This window comes from Salvelinus fontinalis, chromosome 40 (genome assembly GCF_029448725.1).
Source record: "Salvelinus fontinalis isolate EN_2023a chromosome 40, ASM2944872v1, whole genome shotgun sequence".
Taxonomy (NCBI): domain Eukaryota; kingdom Metazoa; phylum Chordata; class Actinopteri; order Salmoniformes; family Salmonidae; genus Salvelinus; species Salvelinus fontinalis.
The window spans coordinates 24018447-24035748 of NC_074704.1; the positions used below are offsets into that span (position 1 = coordinate 24018447).

Genomic DNA, 17302 nt, shown 5'->3' on the forward strand with positions numbered 1-17302 from the left:
GCCGAAATAATTACAAATATAGCAATTAAATACTGGAATGATAGATGTGCAGAAGATGAGTGTGCAAGTAGAGATACTGGGGCAAAGGAGCAAAAAAATACAATAAAATAACAGTATGGGATGAGGTAGTTGGATGGGCTATTTACAGATGAGCTATGTACACGTGCAGTGATCTGTGAGCTGCTCTGACAGCTGGTGCTTAAAGCTAGTGAGGGAGATATGATTCTCCAGCTTCAGTGATTTTTGCAGTTCGTTCCAGTCATTGGCAGCAGAGAACTGGAAGGAAAGTCGGCCGAAGAAGGAATTGTCTTTGGGGGTGACCAGTGAAATATACCTGCTGGAGCGTGTGCTACGGGTGGGTGCTGCTATGGTGACCAGTGAGCTGAGATAAGGTGGGGCTTTACCTAGCAAAGACTTATAGATGACCTGGAGTCAGGGGCTTTGGCAACGAGTATGTAGTGAGGGCCAGCCAACGAGAGCATATAGGTCGCAGGGGTGGGTAGTATATGGGGCTTTGGTGACAAAACGGATGGCACTGTGATAGACTGCATCCAATTTGCTGAGTAGAGTGTTGGAGGCTATTTTGTAAATGACATCGCCGAAGTCAAGGATCGGTAGGATAGTCAGTTTTACGAGGGTAAAAGTAAAAAGTAAATGTAATTGCTATACATCAAATTCCTTATATTAATCAAACCAGACGGCAGGTTTTCCTTTTTATGTACGGACAGAGAGTGGCACACTCCAACACTCAGACATGATTTACAAATGCAGTATTTGTGTTTAGTAAGTCCGCTAGATCAAAGGCAGTAAGGATGACATCGTGCCATATTAATAGATGCGTTGGACCATAATTCTGTCCTGCCTAAGCATTCGAAGAAAAATAAGTACATCTTTTCTGTAGGAATGTAGTGAAATAAAAGTAAAAGTTGTCAAAAAATGTAAATTGTCAAGTACAGATACCCCCCAAAACGACTTAAGTAGTACTTTAAAGTATTTGTACTTAAGTACTTTACACCACAGCAATTTAAATCCGATATATTACATTTTGGTGTAAAATGACATTTGCATGACCTGACATGACATTGCATGGTATGCTACTCTTGCATATTGTACTTTAACATCATTGCCTTGTGTCACATCATCTTATTAGTAATACTTTTAGTTTGACGTCAACGTAGCTAGAACATATGTTTTGTTATACACCACTTTGCTTTATACATTTCTGTAAATTGTATTATTCGTTTTTTAAACAGATAACACAAACAAAGTGAGGGCTATAAAAATGATTACAATACCACAGCAATTGCGTGTTGTGGTAAAATTCAGTAGAGGGAGCCAGTCTGTTGGATGCTTCATTCAATGGTTAGTGCTGGCAACATTCAGATTCTCTACCCTTCTCCCGAAGTGTAACATACTACAGTGTAGTATAGAATACTACGGTACTTACTATAGAATTCTGAAGTAAACTGTAGTATACTATACTACTAGCTCAGGCAGTGTACTATACTACACACTGTAGTATCCCTCAGTCATGTGTAGTACTTACTATAGGATTTTGTAGTATACTGTAGAATACTATAGTAAATACTACAGTATACTACAGACTGCAAAAACAGTACAGTAAATTCCAAAGTAATGTCCGCAAAAACAATGGAGTCTGCAAATACTACAGTATTTAATGTGCATATACCAGCTATAGGAGGACCGTCTCATTGTAATGGCTGGAATGGAATAAATGGAACGGTATCAAACACATGAAACATATGGAAACCACGTTTGACTCCGTTCCTGTCACGTTCTGACCATAGTTCTTTTGTGTTTTCTTTGTTTTAGTGTTGGTCAGGACGTGAGCTGGGTGCGCATTCTATGTTGTGTGTCTAGTTTGTCCGTTTCTATGTATAGCCTGATATGGTTCTCAATCAGAGGCAGGTGTTAGTCATTGTCTCTGATTGGGAACCATATTTAGGTAGCTTGTTTTGTGTTGGGGTTTGTGGGTGGTTGTCTTCTGTCTTTGTGTTCATTGCACCAGATAGGACTGTTTCGGTTTTGCCACGTTTGTTATTTTGTATTTGTGTAGTGTTCACGTTTTTCGTCTTTTATTAAATATGTTGAACACGAACTACGCTGCGTCTTGGTCCGATCCCTGCTACACCTCCTCTTCAGACAAAGAGGAGGAAGGCTGCCGTTACAGTTCCTTTTATTCCATTCCAGCCATTACCATGAGCCTGTCCTCCTTTAACTCCTCCCACCAGCCTCCACCGGCGTATACCCTGTCCCATATCCCAATTTGTGCCACCCAGAAGCAAGAAACCTACATGCCAAGTATAGACCATATATTGTGTTCCCTACAGGTTATAGAAAAGAGCAGAAGCTCTGAACTATCATTTCAGACCTCAATCCTACCTACGTGCAGGTTATGTTAAATGTGCTCTTTGAGTATGTTGTCCAGTAGTTTTTCTCAAGGAGATAGCCCCCACTGCTATGTCAACGATAATAAAACAAAAAAACATAGTAAATAATACAGTAATGTCCGCAAAAATATTACAGTAACTACTACAGTCTTCAAAAACACTACATTAATTATAATATATATATATACACTACAGTTTTTTTACTACAGTATTTATTTTATATTATAAACCAGGTGGTTCGAGCCCTGAATGCTGATTGGCTGAAAGCCTTGGTTTATCAGACCGTATACCATGGGTATACAATTATAATAAAACATTTTAACTGTTCTAATTATGTTGGTAACCAGTTTATAATAGCAATAAGGCCCCTCAGGGTTTTGGGGTATATGGCAAATATACTACGGATAAGGGCGGTATACAGGCACTCCACGTTGCGTAGTGCTTTAGAACAGCCCTTAGCCATGGTATATTGGCCATATACCACAACTCCTTGGGCCTTATTGCATAAGTAAACTGTAAATACTACAGTGTACTACAATTGTGTCCGCAACACTACAGTCAATACTACAGTAAAGTTAGCAAAAACACTACAGTGAAAACTATAGTATTTATACAATAGTATACTATAGTATTCTTTCATGTGGGCACTCTCATAGATTTAAAAGATAATGGACTGCTGTGAGGAATATGTTGGAAACACTCTCCAGTCACGCTTGCACCAATCCAATGCTTTTAAATGTATGAGGGGGAGTGAACGAGTGCACGAGCAGAGATTCGGAATGTAGCCATACTCTTCTGAATCCCAAAACAACCCCTAGCCCCTACACCCTAGGCACTCAAGGAAGTAAATCTGAGACGATTAGATCGACTTTTGCATTATGGTAGTACATTTTGCATTTCCCGAGGTATGTTAAACCAAATCAAACCATCTGAATAATTGACCCCAGTGCCCTACTCCCTTGTCACTATTGTCGATCTCAGAGGACTAGATAAATGGAAGCAATATGGCAAGTATGTGTGTGTGTGTGTGTGTGTGTGTGTCTGTCTGTCTGTGTGTCTGTCTGTCTGTCTGTCTGTCTGTCTGTCTGTCTGTCTCTGTTTGTGTGTGTCTGTCTGTCTGTCTCTATGTGTGTGTGTGTCTGTCTGTCTCTATGTGTGTGTGTGTGTGTCAGTTTGCATGTGTCTACGTACAGTGCCTTCAGAAAGTATTGTCACCCCTTGACCGGGCTCTACGTTTTTTACTGGTTTGTGATTCACTGACGCTGCCTCTGGTTAAAGGGGAATAAAGCAGCCCAAGAGTTAACACATACCGGAACTTTATTTAAACACACTGAGGAAGGTGCCCATGGGGATGAAAAGTGGGAGAGGTAGTGGAATACTAGTGCTTCTGCAGAAGGAATTGAAAGGCAATGAAAATGTTGTACATACGATCTCACAAGAGAGGTAATAACAGTCATTAAGGACTGTATAAATGACACATAATCCCTGAACATGTTTGCAGGTTACAAGATATACAGAGGACATGACGTGTCGCTGTCCCGACAACGGTGCTCAGGCTGGAGAGGCAATATAGTCACATTCGATGGTCACAGTCACACCTGGCAACAGTGCCAGGGCCGAAGAGACAACTTCTTGCCGCTGTCCACCATGACAGTCCCATGTTCTCCACTGCAACCTGTTGGAGAGGGCTCCCCTAATAGGAGGAAGCCTGGGATCTGGTCTTCTGTTGCATAATGTGAAAAATACTGTATATTCTGCTTTAATTCGGGCAAAACGAGCTTCCTGTACTCATGACATATGCAGCGATGTTCGCAACGCTGCAGCTCCCTGGTACTCCAATGTAGAAGAACAATCTAGGCGTTGGGTTGCTGGGGATGTGGCCCAATCTGGTTCTGAGTAGTATCCCGTAGGTGGAGGAGAAGGGCCATAGGGTCCATGCTGCACCGTCAGCAGGCTCTCCAACAGGCTCTCATAGGCTCCAGAGAGGGGGTATAATCCACATGGTAGTAATCCACTGGACACCCTGGGGCCATACCCCACTGGACCGCAGGTGGGCAGTGTGGAAAGTACCCCGTGTCGTCTCTGTGGGCCGCCGTGCTGTAGTGGTGTCAGCAAAATGACAAATCCTGCGAGACAAAGGACCTTGAAAGAGAGCGACCCGGTTCTATGTATTTAACTGGATTGTGACTGATGCCGCTCCCGGTTAAAGGGTAAATAAAGCAGCCCAAGAGTTAACACATACCGGAACTTTATTTAAACACGCTGAGGAAGATGAACATGGGGATGTACATGTAGATGAAAAGCAGAAGTAGTGGAATAGCAGGGGTTCTGTAGAAGGAAATGAAAGTTAATGAATTGACTGTACATACAATCTCACAAGAGCAGTAATAACAGGAAGTAAGGACTGTATAAATGGCAGCAAGTAGCCTAGTGGTTAGTGCTTTGGACTAGTAACCAAAAGGTTGCTCGATCAAATGCCCGAGCTGACAAGGTAAAAATCTGTCGTTCTGCCCCTGAACAAGGCAGTTCCTAGCCCGTCATTGTAAATAAGAATTTGTTCTTAACTGACTTGCCTAGTTAAATAAAGGTTAAATAAATACAAAATAAATATATATATATAATCCTTGAACATGCTTACAGGTTACAAGATATACAGAGGCAGCATACATAATGCAACAACGACAACTAACTATGAAGAACAATATGTTACACAACTCACCATCCCACCAGTCCAGAGATACAGTATGACTGAGTCCAGTTGTTGACGGGCAGAGACAGAGATGTTGCTCTCTGCCACTGCTTGAGGGAGACTGATAATATTGTGTGCCCTGTCTAGTCAAGAGGACGGGCAGATGTCCGACCCCCTAGTAACTACCCTAGCAACCTATCAGGGCACAGGTCACACAGGTCAAGGAGAGTTTGGGAGGCAGGTTTATGGTAACCCCTAGACTCTCAGGCTCGGGTCATGAGGGATGGAGAGTGGAGTCTTATTCTAAAATCAATTAAATAAAACAAATCCCTCATCAATCTACACACAATACCCCATCATGGCAAAGTGAAAACAGGTTTTTCGACATTTTTGCACATTTATTACAAATAAAAAAACAGAAATACCTTATTTACATAAGTATTCAGACCCTTCACAATGAGACTCGAAATTGAGCTCAGGTGCATCGTGTTTCCATTGATCATCCTTGAGATGTTTCTACAACTTGATTGGACTCCACTTGTGGTAAGTTCAACTGATTGGACATGATTTGGAAAGGCACACACCTGTTCATATACAGTTGACAGTGCATGTCAGAGCAAAAACCAAGACATGAGGTCGAAGGAATTGTCTGTAGAGGTCCGAGACAGGATTGTGTCGCGGCACAGATCCGGGGTAGGGTAACAAAAAATGTCTGCAGCATTGAAGGTCAGCAAGAACACAGTGGACTCCATCATTCTTAAATGGAAGAAATTTGGAACCACCAAGACTCTTCCTAGAGCTGGCCGCCCTAGCCAAACTGAGCAATCAGGGGAGAATGGCCTTGGTTTAGAGAGGTGACCAAGAACCAAATGGTAACTCTAACAGAGCTTGAGTTTCTCTGTGGATATGGGAGAACCTTCCAGAAGGACAACCATCTCTGCAGCACTCCATCAATCAAGTCTTTATGGTAGAGTGGCCAGACAGAAGCCTCTCCTCAGTAAAAGGCACATGACAGCCCTCTTGGAGTTTGCCAAAAGGCACCTAAAGGACTCTCAGACCATGAGAAACAAGATTCTCTGGTCTGATGAAACCAAGATTGAACTCTTTGGCCTGAATGCCAAGCGTTGCGCCTGGATAAAACCTGGCACCATGCCTACGGTGAAGCATGGTGGTGGCAGCATCATGCTGTGGGGATATTTTTCAGTGGCAGTGACTGGAAGACTAGTCAGGATCGAGGAAAAGATGAACGGAGCAAAGTGTAGAGAGATCCTTGATGAAAACCTGCTCCAGAGTTCTTAGGACCTCAGACTGGGGCATAGGTTCACCTTCCAACAGGACAATGACCCTAAGCACACAGCCAAGACAATACAAGAGTGGCTTTGGGCCAAGTCTCTGAATGTCCATGAGTGGCCCAGCCAGAGCCTGGACTTGAACCCCATCGAACATCTCTGGAGAGACCTGAAAATAGCTGTGCAGCGACGCTCTCCATCCAACCTGACAGAGGTTGAGAGGATCTGCAGAGAAGAATGGGAGAAACACCCCAAATACAGGTGTGCCAAGCTTGTAGCGTCATACTCAAGAAGACTCGAGGCTGTAATGGCTGCCAAAGGTGCTTCAACAAAGTATTGAGTAAAGGATCTGAGTACTTATGTAAATGTGATATTTCAGTTTTTCGTATTATTTATGTTTTGCTAAAATTTCTAAAAACCTGTTTTTGCTTTGTCATTATGGGATATTTTGTGTTGATTGATGAGGGGTAGGATTTAAAAAAAAATACATTTTAGAATAAGGCCGTAATGTAACGAAATGTGGGGTCTGAATAAATCTGCTTGAAGATCTATGACAAGACCTGAAAATGGTTGTCTAGCAATGATCAACAAACAATTTGACAGAGCTTGAAGAATTTTGAAAAGAATAACAGGCAAATGTTGCACAATCCAGGTGTCGAAAGCTCCTATAGATTTGCCCAGAAACACTCACAGCTTTAATCACTGCCAAAGGTGATTCTAACCTGTATTGACTCAGGGTGTTGAATACTAATCTAATAAAGATATACACTGAGTGCACAAAACATTAGGAACACCTTCCTAATATTTAGTTGCACCACCTTTGGTCCGTAGAACAGCCTCTACAAGGAGTCGAAAGCGTTCCACCGGGATGCTGGCCCATGTTGACTCCAATGCTTCCCACAGTTGTGCCAATTTGGCTGGATGTCCTTTGGTTGGTGGACCATTCCTGATACACACGGGAAACTGTTAAGCGTGAAAACCCCAGCAGCGTTGCAGTTCTTGATACACTCAAACCGGTGCGCCTGACATCTACTACCATACCCTGTTCAAAGGCACTTAAATATTCTGTCTTGCCCATTCACCTTCTGAACGGCACACATACATATTCTGTGTCTCAATTGTCTCAATACTTAAAATCCATCTTTAACCTGTCTCCTCCTCTTCATCTACACCGATTGAAGTGGATTTAACAGGTGATAAGGGACCATAGCTTTCACCTAGATTCACCTGGTCATTCTATGTCATGGAATGAGCAGGTGTCCTTAATGTTTTGCTAACTCAGTGTTTTATTTTTTCTAATATATTTCTTTCAAATGTTAGAATATTCTTCCACTCTGACATTACAGAGTATTTTGTGTAGATTGTTGACACAATGACAATTCAATCCATTTTAATCCCACTTTGCAACACAACAAAATATGGAAAAAGTCATGGGGTGTGAATACTTTCTGAAGGCACTGTATGTATGTGTGTATTTGTCTGTGTGTGCACGCTATGTTTCATAATAACATATGCACAAACTGGCCCCTTTCAGGTTTATCCTCAGCAGAAGCCCTTTCCGGGTGGCCTATTCGTATCTTTACACATTTTTGTGATTCTTTAAAAGTACGAGAATAGCTACCAAGTCGGCCCATGGGGGTAAAGAAACATTGTCCATTTGGCCCCCAAAACAGCAACAGCAAACGACAACAGGAAGAATACCAGGCTTGCTCAGCTGTCTCTGTCAGGCCGAGGCCAGAGATAATTGCGGCCGTGACCTTTTTCTGTGGCCCTTAACTCACTCTTTTCACATTCCAGGGCAATCGGAATTGTCCCATGGTTTGCGTCCAAAAATGGCACCCTATTCCCTATGTAGTGCACTACTTTTGACCATAGGGATCTGGTAAAAAAAAGGTAGTGTACTACATAGACAATAGGGTGCCATTTGGGACGCATACCCATGTTGTAATAATAATAATAACAACACTGCAAACTCCCCCACCTTGTCACCAGAATATCCCAACTGTCATTATCCATCCCTTGGGGCTCATTTTAGGGTGGTGGTGGGGGGTTGGAGGATGTAAAGTCAAGGACATGAATAACACTGCATGAGTACAAGGCACATTGTATCTGTCTGTGGATTGTGACTGATGTTCATTTGAGGATTGTGTGTTCTGATCATTTATTTATTTATTTATTTTTTATTTTTTCACCTTTATTTAACCAGGTAGGCTAGTTGAGAACAAGTTCTCATTTGCAACTGCGACCTGGCCAAGATAAAGCATAGCAGTGTGAACAGACAACACAGAGTTACACATGGAGTAAACAATAAACAAGTCAATAACATGGTAGAAAAAAGAGAATCTATATACAATGTGTGCAAAAGGCATGAGGTAGGCAATAAATCGAATAATTACAATTTAGCAGATTAACACTGGAGTGATAAATCATCAGATGAACATGTGCAAGAAGAGATACTGGTGTGCAAAAGAGCAGAAAAGTAAATAAATAAAAGCAGTATGGGAGGTGTACATGATATTGGCACTTATCTGTCTCCCTAAATGAATAATAGTGTGACATATTGCAGAACGAAACAAATATGACGCGTTGCTTGAGGCCACCTGCATTTAGCTCTGATGATGCAGTTTTGTTCACTATAACAACTTTGATCAGAGAACAGTCCATGTGAAAATCATTCAGTTTAGGTCTTGACTATGTATGACGAAATAATACTTTTATTTGAAATGTTCAGAGACAAGGAAATACCTACCATTAGTTGAAATTATTATTTTGGACCCGAGATAGGATATGCTGTGGTAAAATGGAATTCATGCATGTACAAAATGCATAGCTCATACAACAGGGACAGGGACATTCTTACTTTAGTATGCTAACATTAGGAAGGAGGAAAGTTGAACAGTTTTGATGGGTCCTCAATAGCACTTGACGAGTTGCTCTTATGCCATGTAAAAGCTGCTGTAGTCGTACAGCAGCTGTACATGGTGAAAGCAAAGTTGAAGTCGGAAGTTTACATACACTTAGGCTGGAGTCATTAAAACTCGTTTTTCAACCACTCCACTGATTTCTTGTTAACAAACTATAGTTTTGGCAAGTCGGTTAGGACATTTACCTTGTGCATGACACAAGTAATTTTTACAACAATTGTTTACAGACAAATTATTTCACTTAGAATTCACTGTATCACAATTTCAGTGGGTCAGAAGTCTACAGTGCCTTTAAACAGCATGGAAAATTCCAGAAAATGATGTCATGGCTTTAGAAGCTTTTGATAGGCTAATTGACATCATTTGAGTCAATTAGAGGTGTACCTGTGGATGTATTTCAAGGCTTACCTTCAAAATCAGTGCCTCTTTGCTGGACATCATAGGAAAAATCTAAAGAAATCAGCCAAGACCTCAGAAAACAAAAATTGTAGACCTCCACAAGTCTGGTTCATCCTTGGGGGAAATTTCCATACTCCTGAAGGTACCACGTTCATCTGTACAAACAATAGTACGCAAGTATATACACCATGGGACCACGCAGCCGTCATACCGCTCATGAAGGAGACATGTTCTGTCTCCTAGAGATGAACGTACTTTGGTGCGAAAAGTGCAAATCAATCCCAGAACAACAGCAAAGGACCTTGTGAAGATGCTGGAGGAAACAGGTACAAAAGTATCTATATCCACAGCAAAACGAGTCTTGTATCGACATAACCTGAAAGGCCGCTCAACAAGGAAGAAGCCACCAAAACCGCATAAAAAAGCCAGACTACGGTTTGCAACTGCACATGGGGACAAAGATTGTAATTTTTCGGGAAATGTCCTCTGGTCTGATGAAACAAAAATAGAACTGTTTGGCCATAATGACCATCGTTATGTTTGGAGGAAAAAGGGGGATGCTTGCAAGCCGAAGAACACCATCCCAACCGTGAAGCACGGGGGTGGCAGTATCATGTTGTGGGGGTGCTTTGCTGCAGGAGGGACTGGTGCACTTCACAAAATAGATGGCATCATGAGGGAGGAAAATGATGTGGCTATATTGAAGCAACATCTCATGACATCAGTCAGGAAGTTAAAGCTTTTTTCGCAAATGGGTCTTCCAAATGGACAATGACCCCAAGCATACTTCCAAAGTTGTGGCAAAATGGCTTAAGGACAACAAAATCAAGGTATTGGAGTGGCCATCACAAAGCCCTGACCTCAATCCTATAGAAAATGTGTGGGCAGAACTGAAAAAGCGTTTGCGAGCAAGGAGGGCTACAAACCTGACTCATTTACACCAGCTCTGTCAGTAGGAATGGGCCACAATTCACCCAACTTATTGTGGGAAGCTTGTGGAAGGCTACCCAAAACATTTGACCCAAGTTAAACAATTTAAAGGCAACGCTACCAAATGCTAATTGAGTGTATGTAAACTTCTGACCCACTAAGAATGTGATGAAAGAAATAAAAGCTGAAATAAATAATTATCTCAACTATTATTCTGACATTTCACATTCTTAAAATAAAGTGGTGATCCTAACTGACCTAAAACAGGGAATTTTAACAAGGATTAAATGTCAGGAATTGTGAAAAACTGAGTTTGAATGTATTTGGCTAAGGTGTATGTAAACTTCTGACTTTAACTGTATATAAAAAAGAATGTAATTGTTTTGAAAGGGAACTTGCCAAATTCTGTTTCAAATGTGAACTAATTCAGTTACTAATTAGTTGCATACCATCACATCAAGATTGTCACGTTCCTGACCTATTTCTGTTAGTTTGTTGTATGTGTTAGTTGGTCAGGACGTGAGTTTGGGTGGGCATTCTATGTTTTCTGTTTCTATGTTGGTTTAGGGTTGCCTGGTATGGCTCTTAATTAGAGGCAGGTGTTTGGCGTTCCTCTAATTGAGAGTCATATTTAGGTAGGTTGTTTCACAGTGTTCGTTGTGGGTGGTTGTCTCCTGTATCAGTGTTTGTCGCACCATACGGGACTGTTCGGTTTGTTTGTTCATCGTTATTTATGTGTAGGCTATTTTCCCTGTTCATGCGTTCTTCGTGTTTATGTAAGTTCGTCGTCCAGGTCTGTCTACTCCGTTTGTTATTTTGTTAATCATCCAAGTGTATTTCGTTTCGTGTTTTTTCGTCTTGTTTATTAAAATATCATGTCTTCACAATCCGCTGCATTTTGGTTCAATCCCTGCTCCTCCTCTTCGGATGAAGAGGAGGAGGACAGCCGTTACAAAGATGTTACAATTCCACAGTGGTGTAAAGTACTTATGTAAAAGTACTTTAAAGTACTACTTAAGTAGTTTTTTGAGGTATCTGTACTTTACTTTACTATTTATATTTTTGACTACTTTTACTTTTACTTCACTACATTCCTAAAGAAAAGTATGTACTTTTTACTCCATACATTTTCCCTGACATCTAAAAGTACTCTTCACATTTTGAATGCTTAGCAGGACAGAAATTGACCAATTTACATAGTTGTCAAGAGAGCATCCCTGGTCATCTCTACTGAGTGTTGGAGTGTGCCCCTGGCTATCCATAAATTTAAAAAAAACATTAACAATTATGCCATTTGGTTTGCTTAATTTGACGAATTTTAAATTATTTATACTTTTACTTTTGACACTTAAGTAGATTTTTGCAATTACATTTAGTTTTGATACTTAAGTATATTTAAAACCCAATACTTTTAGACTTTTACTCAAGTAGTATTTTACTGGGTGTCTTTCACTTTTACTTGAGTCATTTCCTATTAAAGGTATCTTTACTTTTACTCAAGTATGATATTTGGGTACTTTTTCCACCATTCTAATTCCATGTAGGCATAACTGTCTGTGGAACTCAGGTGTAACACGTGTATTTTGCTATACGTTTTGTCTGCATAAAATACGTTTCTATAAATTGAAATGTTTATTTTCCCGTCGCAAAGTGACGACAACAACTCTATAACAAACATATTACAATAAATGCCACAACTCAACACACATCTTAGTTGAACTTGCACTTGCCTAAGACTAGATGGCGCAAATGGTCCAGTAAACGACCAAACAAACTGATACCCAAACAGCATCAGTGGAAAAACAGTGAGAACTTGTTAACCCATCTTTTGGTCGCGGAAGATATTTCATGGTAGGTTATGCATGCCTAAATCAGCTAGACCTGTGATGTAACAGATTGCTTCATTTGATTACAGTAACATTTTCTATAACATTATTAAGAATGGAGTCATGTAAATGGGGGAGATACCAGTTCCTGTTTAATATTTCTTCCCGTACTTACTTTCAGCTGTGAAAGGCTCTTTCATAAGCTACGTTTGCGTTTTCTGTGAAATGTAAATTCATTTTTGGCCTGTGTGTAAAAATATTCGAGTGGTTTTCAAAATAAAATCTGGTCACTCAAACAGAAAATTTGAGTTTGTTCAAACAAACATTTGATGAGCTATTCAGAGATATAGATTCTTAAACAAACGGTCAAATGTGGGCTACTGTAAATGATGTGAACTTACAGTGTATCTACAGCTATGTTTTTTCTGGACCACAATACAAATGTGGGTCTTCCAAATGAGCCAATTCACGTTTTGGTTAGCCTAGACTTAAATTATGATATATATTTTTTTTATCTAACCTTTATTTAACTAGACATGAATAACTCTGCCGATTGTGGTCTGAGTAAATCTTATATCAAAACATGTTAGGAGTGTTAATAAAGGCTGTAAAAGTAGCCTACAGACACAGATAAACGTTAATTACCTTTCTTACACTTTTGGTTTAGGCTCCTTCAAGTCCTTCCATAACTTCCAGAGTTTAGTCTAAGATTGGCAGAAAAATACATGAATAATAGTACCTTCAAGAAATAGATGTCATTATAAGGACATAATTGGATAGCTTCTTCATGCAACCAATTACAGAATAAAATCAAAAGTTGGGTTTCAAAGCGCTTTTGCCTGCCTGCACGTCCTGCAGTTATGCTTCAGTTCATCAAATATATGTTATAATCTGAAAGCAGCTTTAATAGCCTACCACCGAGGTTTACATTATTTAAAAGGAATTAGATATGTTCTTAAGTTCTTAACCTCACATATTCCAAGTATTTAAGAGGTTGGTAAAATTCCATCTACTCATAGGTATATCCTCGAGAGAGAGAGATAAGGCCAAATTAATTTCTATGGACAAGGTAGCCACTCTCTCTGGGTAAAGCTACCGTATTTTGAAGGCAACCCCCGACCAGCCTCCCAGTTTGAATCTTGGCAAGGCTATACGTCTTTGGATAACACGCTGGACAAACTCTATACGGCTTTTATGCCATATTTAAATCACTGCTCCTCCAATCTTCATTTAAAGTTGACCTGATAACAGTAATACTCTGTTGGTTCCCTACTCAAAAGTCAAAGGGTTTACCAGACTACAACGAACAGTGAATAAAGAAATTCGTAATTTTATGCACGGTCGGCGAGGGAGCTTTAGTTATTGAACTTGATAGGCTGTAGTTCCGTGGCTGTCTTTTGACACTTACATGTACAGTCATCTATTTGCAAGCTCTCATTACACAATGCTGTCCATGTCCCCAATGCACCAAACCATCAATGTTTGTTATAGAGAACAGAGGCCTGTGGCTTGTTGTACGCTTAATTGCGCCCATTCGCTTCCCACTTCTACTGCCATATTGGACAGAAGGTCTGTCAATCAATTATGCGAAGGTGTTTCAAATTCTGACACACAACCTCCAATAAAATAAATGTTTCAGAGTGATATTATAAACCTGAGAAAAAAATAAGCGAATAGCTTATTTGTTAGACTACTTTTATTTTTCGTGAAAATTGACAGCTGTTTCTATTCATGGTCAGTTATTTGCTTATTTATAGCCTATCTTTTGTTAATATTTATATGTATTCTTTAAATAACCTAAGGCATGCTCGTTATTGCCACAGCAAAACTTCCAGTTGAGCACCAGATAATGCAACCCCTATCTGCGATTGAATATCTGCGATTGAATATCTGCTATTTTTACAGTTCTCAAACGCCCCCACCTGGTTCTCCACTTGATGTGGCCCATTCCAGTACGTGACCAGTTATGGCCACCACTACTTCCGGGTTTGCACAAATTGGTCAAAGCTACCCTCTCTGCGTTATGCGCCCTGCAACAACACACACACACACGCGCGCGCGCATTTGGAGAGCCAAGCACGGCATTCGCACTGCACATCAGGATCCACCAACACGCCGACGGACAGTCGACGGCTCCTTTAAGAAAAACTAAGTCAGAAAATATCACCCCTCCTTCTTCAGATCTCCACTTGGATGGTATTGCATCAAAGAAAACCTTCACTGGAGTCGCAAGTGATCGAGGACACGATGGGGACTGTTTTTGAACATCTTTACATGAATATCTGAAGCATTCCAAGTGAGGGAAGAGCGCGACGAGTCATCATTAATTAAGCAACTTGACAACCTCGATATTGATTGACAGGTTGCTTGTTGAGCGAGACTAGAGTATCAATGTTTTTCTTCTGCACGGGGCATTTTACACCAGTCTCAAGCGTGAAGTCGTAGCCTAGTGCCGCTTGTCTATGAACGGTCTCCAGGAGAAAGAGAAGGAGCTCTGTACTGGATTGTGGTGTTTTGATCTATTGCTGGACTTACGCTGGCAGTCTAACAACCACCCTCTCTGGAGAGACGAGCACAATATTCTTCATCTTGCATTTGGAGTTAGGTGTTTATTTTCCCTCAGCCCTGGCCTCGTAGAAGACGTTTAGAGTCCGATTGGAATCGGCCAGAGTGACAGGCCGATGGCGCAACGGGTGTGTATTGACAGAACTTTTAGCAATGGCAATAAAGCTACAATTGAGACGTGGCTTATTACTGTGCGCAATTCTCCGTTTGTATGGCACAGCAAGCAGGCACCTATGCAATACGAGGTTGTTTCAGCCCTTTGGTAGAGCTATAAATGGTCAAATATACTTCTGCTACGTGCTAGCCTATACTATTCAGCATTTGAACGTGTGTGAGTAGAATCAACAATTGCATTGTCATATTGTCTAAAGAGCTATAGACTGCAGACTGCAAACTTCATCACATAATTCATTTTTACTATTGTGACATGTGTTTTGATATTCTGCGTTTCGTAAACGCAGCGTCCGTCTTTGGGGGGTCAGTGTTTAATGTAGGCTTTAACCAAGTTGTTACACATCAACTTAAAAGATTTACAAAAAACATTATGTAGGTTTGGTAACAAGAACTTGGACGACAATTCACAAATGTTTTGTGTACGTGCAATTTCAGTCTTTACAGATATGAGAATTATGTAGAGAAGGTTCGCTTTGTGTTGAGTTTGTTGCTATCTGTCTTTTTCAACATTTCATAATATTTATACATTCTTATCTGATATGTGACATACAAATAAATCAATTCAACATTTAGAAAAAAAAATATTTGATTACTTCGAAGCGTTCTCTAAATATACTCGAAATAGTTTAGATAGGCCACGTATAGCCATGCATGAACAATTAGCCTATCTAAAAATGCATCTGTCATTTTAAAAGTTTCTTTAAGCTATTAGTTTTGTCAAGATAAACAGAACAATATTTGATTTCTTTGAAATATCAGCAAGAACACAGACCGGAAAGTGTAGACATTTGTGATATTGTTTTGTCTAAGCCAAACCCTGTAGTTGTAATCGCCTGAAAGAATGAAGCATACCCAAAACCGTTTGAAAGTTGTAGACACATAAAAGTGAACTGCTTTTTCACAACGTTTTAACATGTTAATGGTTCAACACTAATCCACCAACAATGAACATTTTCCATTGATATTTAATTAGATGATCGACATAGGCTTTTATTGCCACTAATATTATTCCTACCACTAAACATACGATAGGCTACTATTAGCACCATATACCTTAGACATTAGCACTTATTTGATATACTAATTTAGTAGGCCTTTTTGATATTATTAGTATAGACTGCCAACAACATAATTTAAGCTATTTTACCATTGTTGTTAATAGATTTTTCTTGTTATTAGTCTCTATAATTCGTTTTTATTGTCAGTATTATTACATTATTACATTTAGTATAGCTATTATCAACACAGGCCTTCATTCAACAGCAGGAGAGGTAGGGCAACAGTGTCACTGGTTATTCTTTTTGAATATTCTCTATCTTTCACTTTTGACAGTATGAAGACCTTCCCCACTATGGAATGGACGGAGTAGGGCTGCCCTCGACTATGTACGGGGACCCTCATGCAGCGCGCTCCATGCAGGCGGTTCACCTGAACCACGGGCCCCAGTTCCACTCGCACCAGTACCCGCACTCAACACACGCCAGTGCCATACCGCCCAGTATGGGCTCCTCCGTCAACGACGCTATAAAAAGAGACAAAGATGCCATTTACGGGTACGTTTATTTTACTGCCAACGTAAAGTGTATAACCATTGGGGATATCATGCACCACAAATATGAGCGATGGACGTTTAAGAGAGAGGGAGCCTTTGGGAAATTCTCGCTAATTATAACCTCTTCTGTGTTCGGTCTTTACGCATGGTGCTATATAGGCTTGTTTAAACTTTGTATATCTGTTTCGAAATGTTAAATTATGACATTGTCCCCTGAGTTGTCGAAAAGGAGGCATAGGTTATGTTTGCATTTGGCTTTCAGTCTAAATATAATGTTATTTTTCATTCACAAAATTAACGATTTGGATGTATCCTATTGTTTAGCAGGAGTCAGTGGTCGGAGTTAGATAACCGAACTCCCTAAATGTTTGTAAATCCAACTCTCAGAATTCAAAATTGTACATCAAACACGTTCTCAAACTACCCAGCCTATACTTCAAAAAATGTATAGGCAGTGTTGTTTATATTTGTGTGCCATAATATAGGCCTATTTTCAGGCCAAGTTTAATAGTCTTAAACTCTATTGAAAAATTCATAATGTAT

At 40.2% G+C, this 17302-nt stretch overlaps 2 protein-coding genes across 2 annotated transcripts in view; both read left to right on the forward strand.

Annotated features, from left to right (window-relative positions):
- LOC129840008 (aftiphilin-like) overlaps positions 1-7253 on the forward strand; it is a 113936-nt gene extending 106683 nt beyond the window's left edge. The window contains exon 11 of the transcript XR_008757148.1: positions 7236-7253. The gene's annotated coding sequence lies outside the window, so the exon portion shown is untranslated. The remainder of the gene's footprint in view (positions 1-7235) is intronic.
- A 7226-nt stretch (positions 7254-14479) lies between these two features.
- LOC129839358 (homeobox protein Meis1-like) overlaps positions 14480-17302 on the forward strand; it is a 36543-nt gene continuing 33720 nt past the window's right edge. Inside the window, exons 1-2 of the mRNA XM_055906742.1 lie at positions 14480-15161; positions 16540-16760. Coding sequence (XP_055762717.1) covers positions 15150-15161; positions 16540-16760 — 233 coding nt within the window. The 5' untranslated portion in view covers positions 14480-15149. The remainder of the gene's footprint in view (positions 15162-16539; positions 16761-17302) is intronic.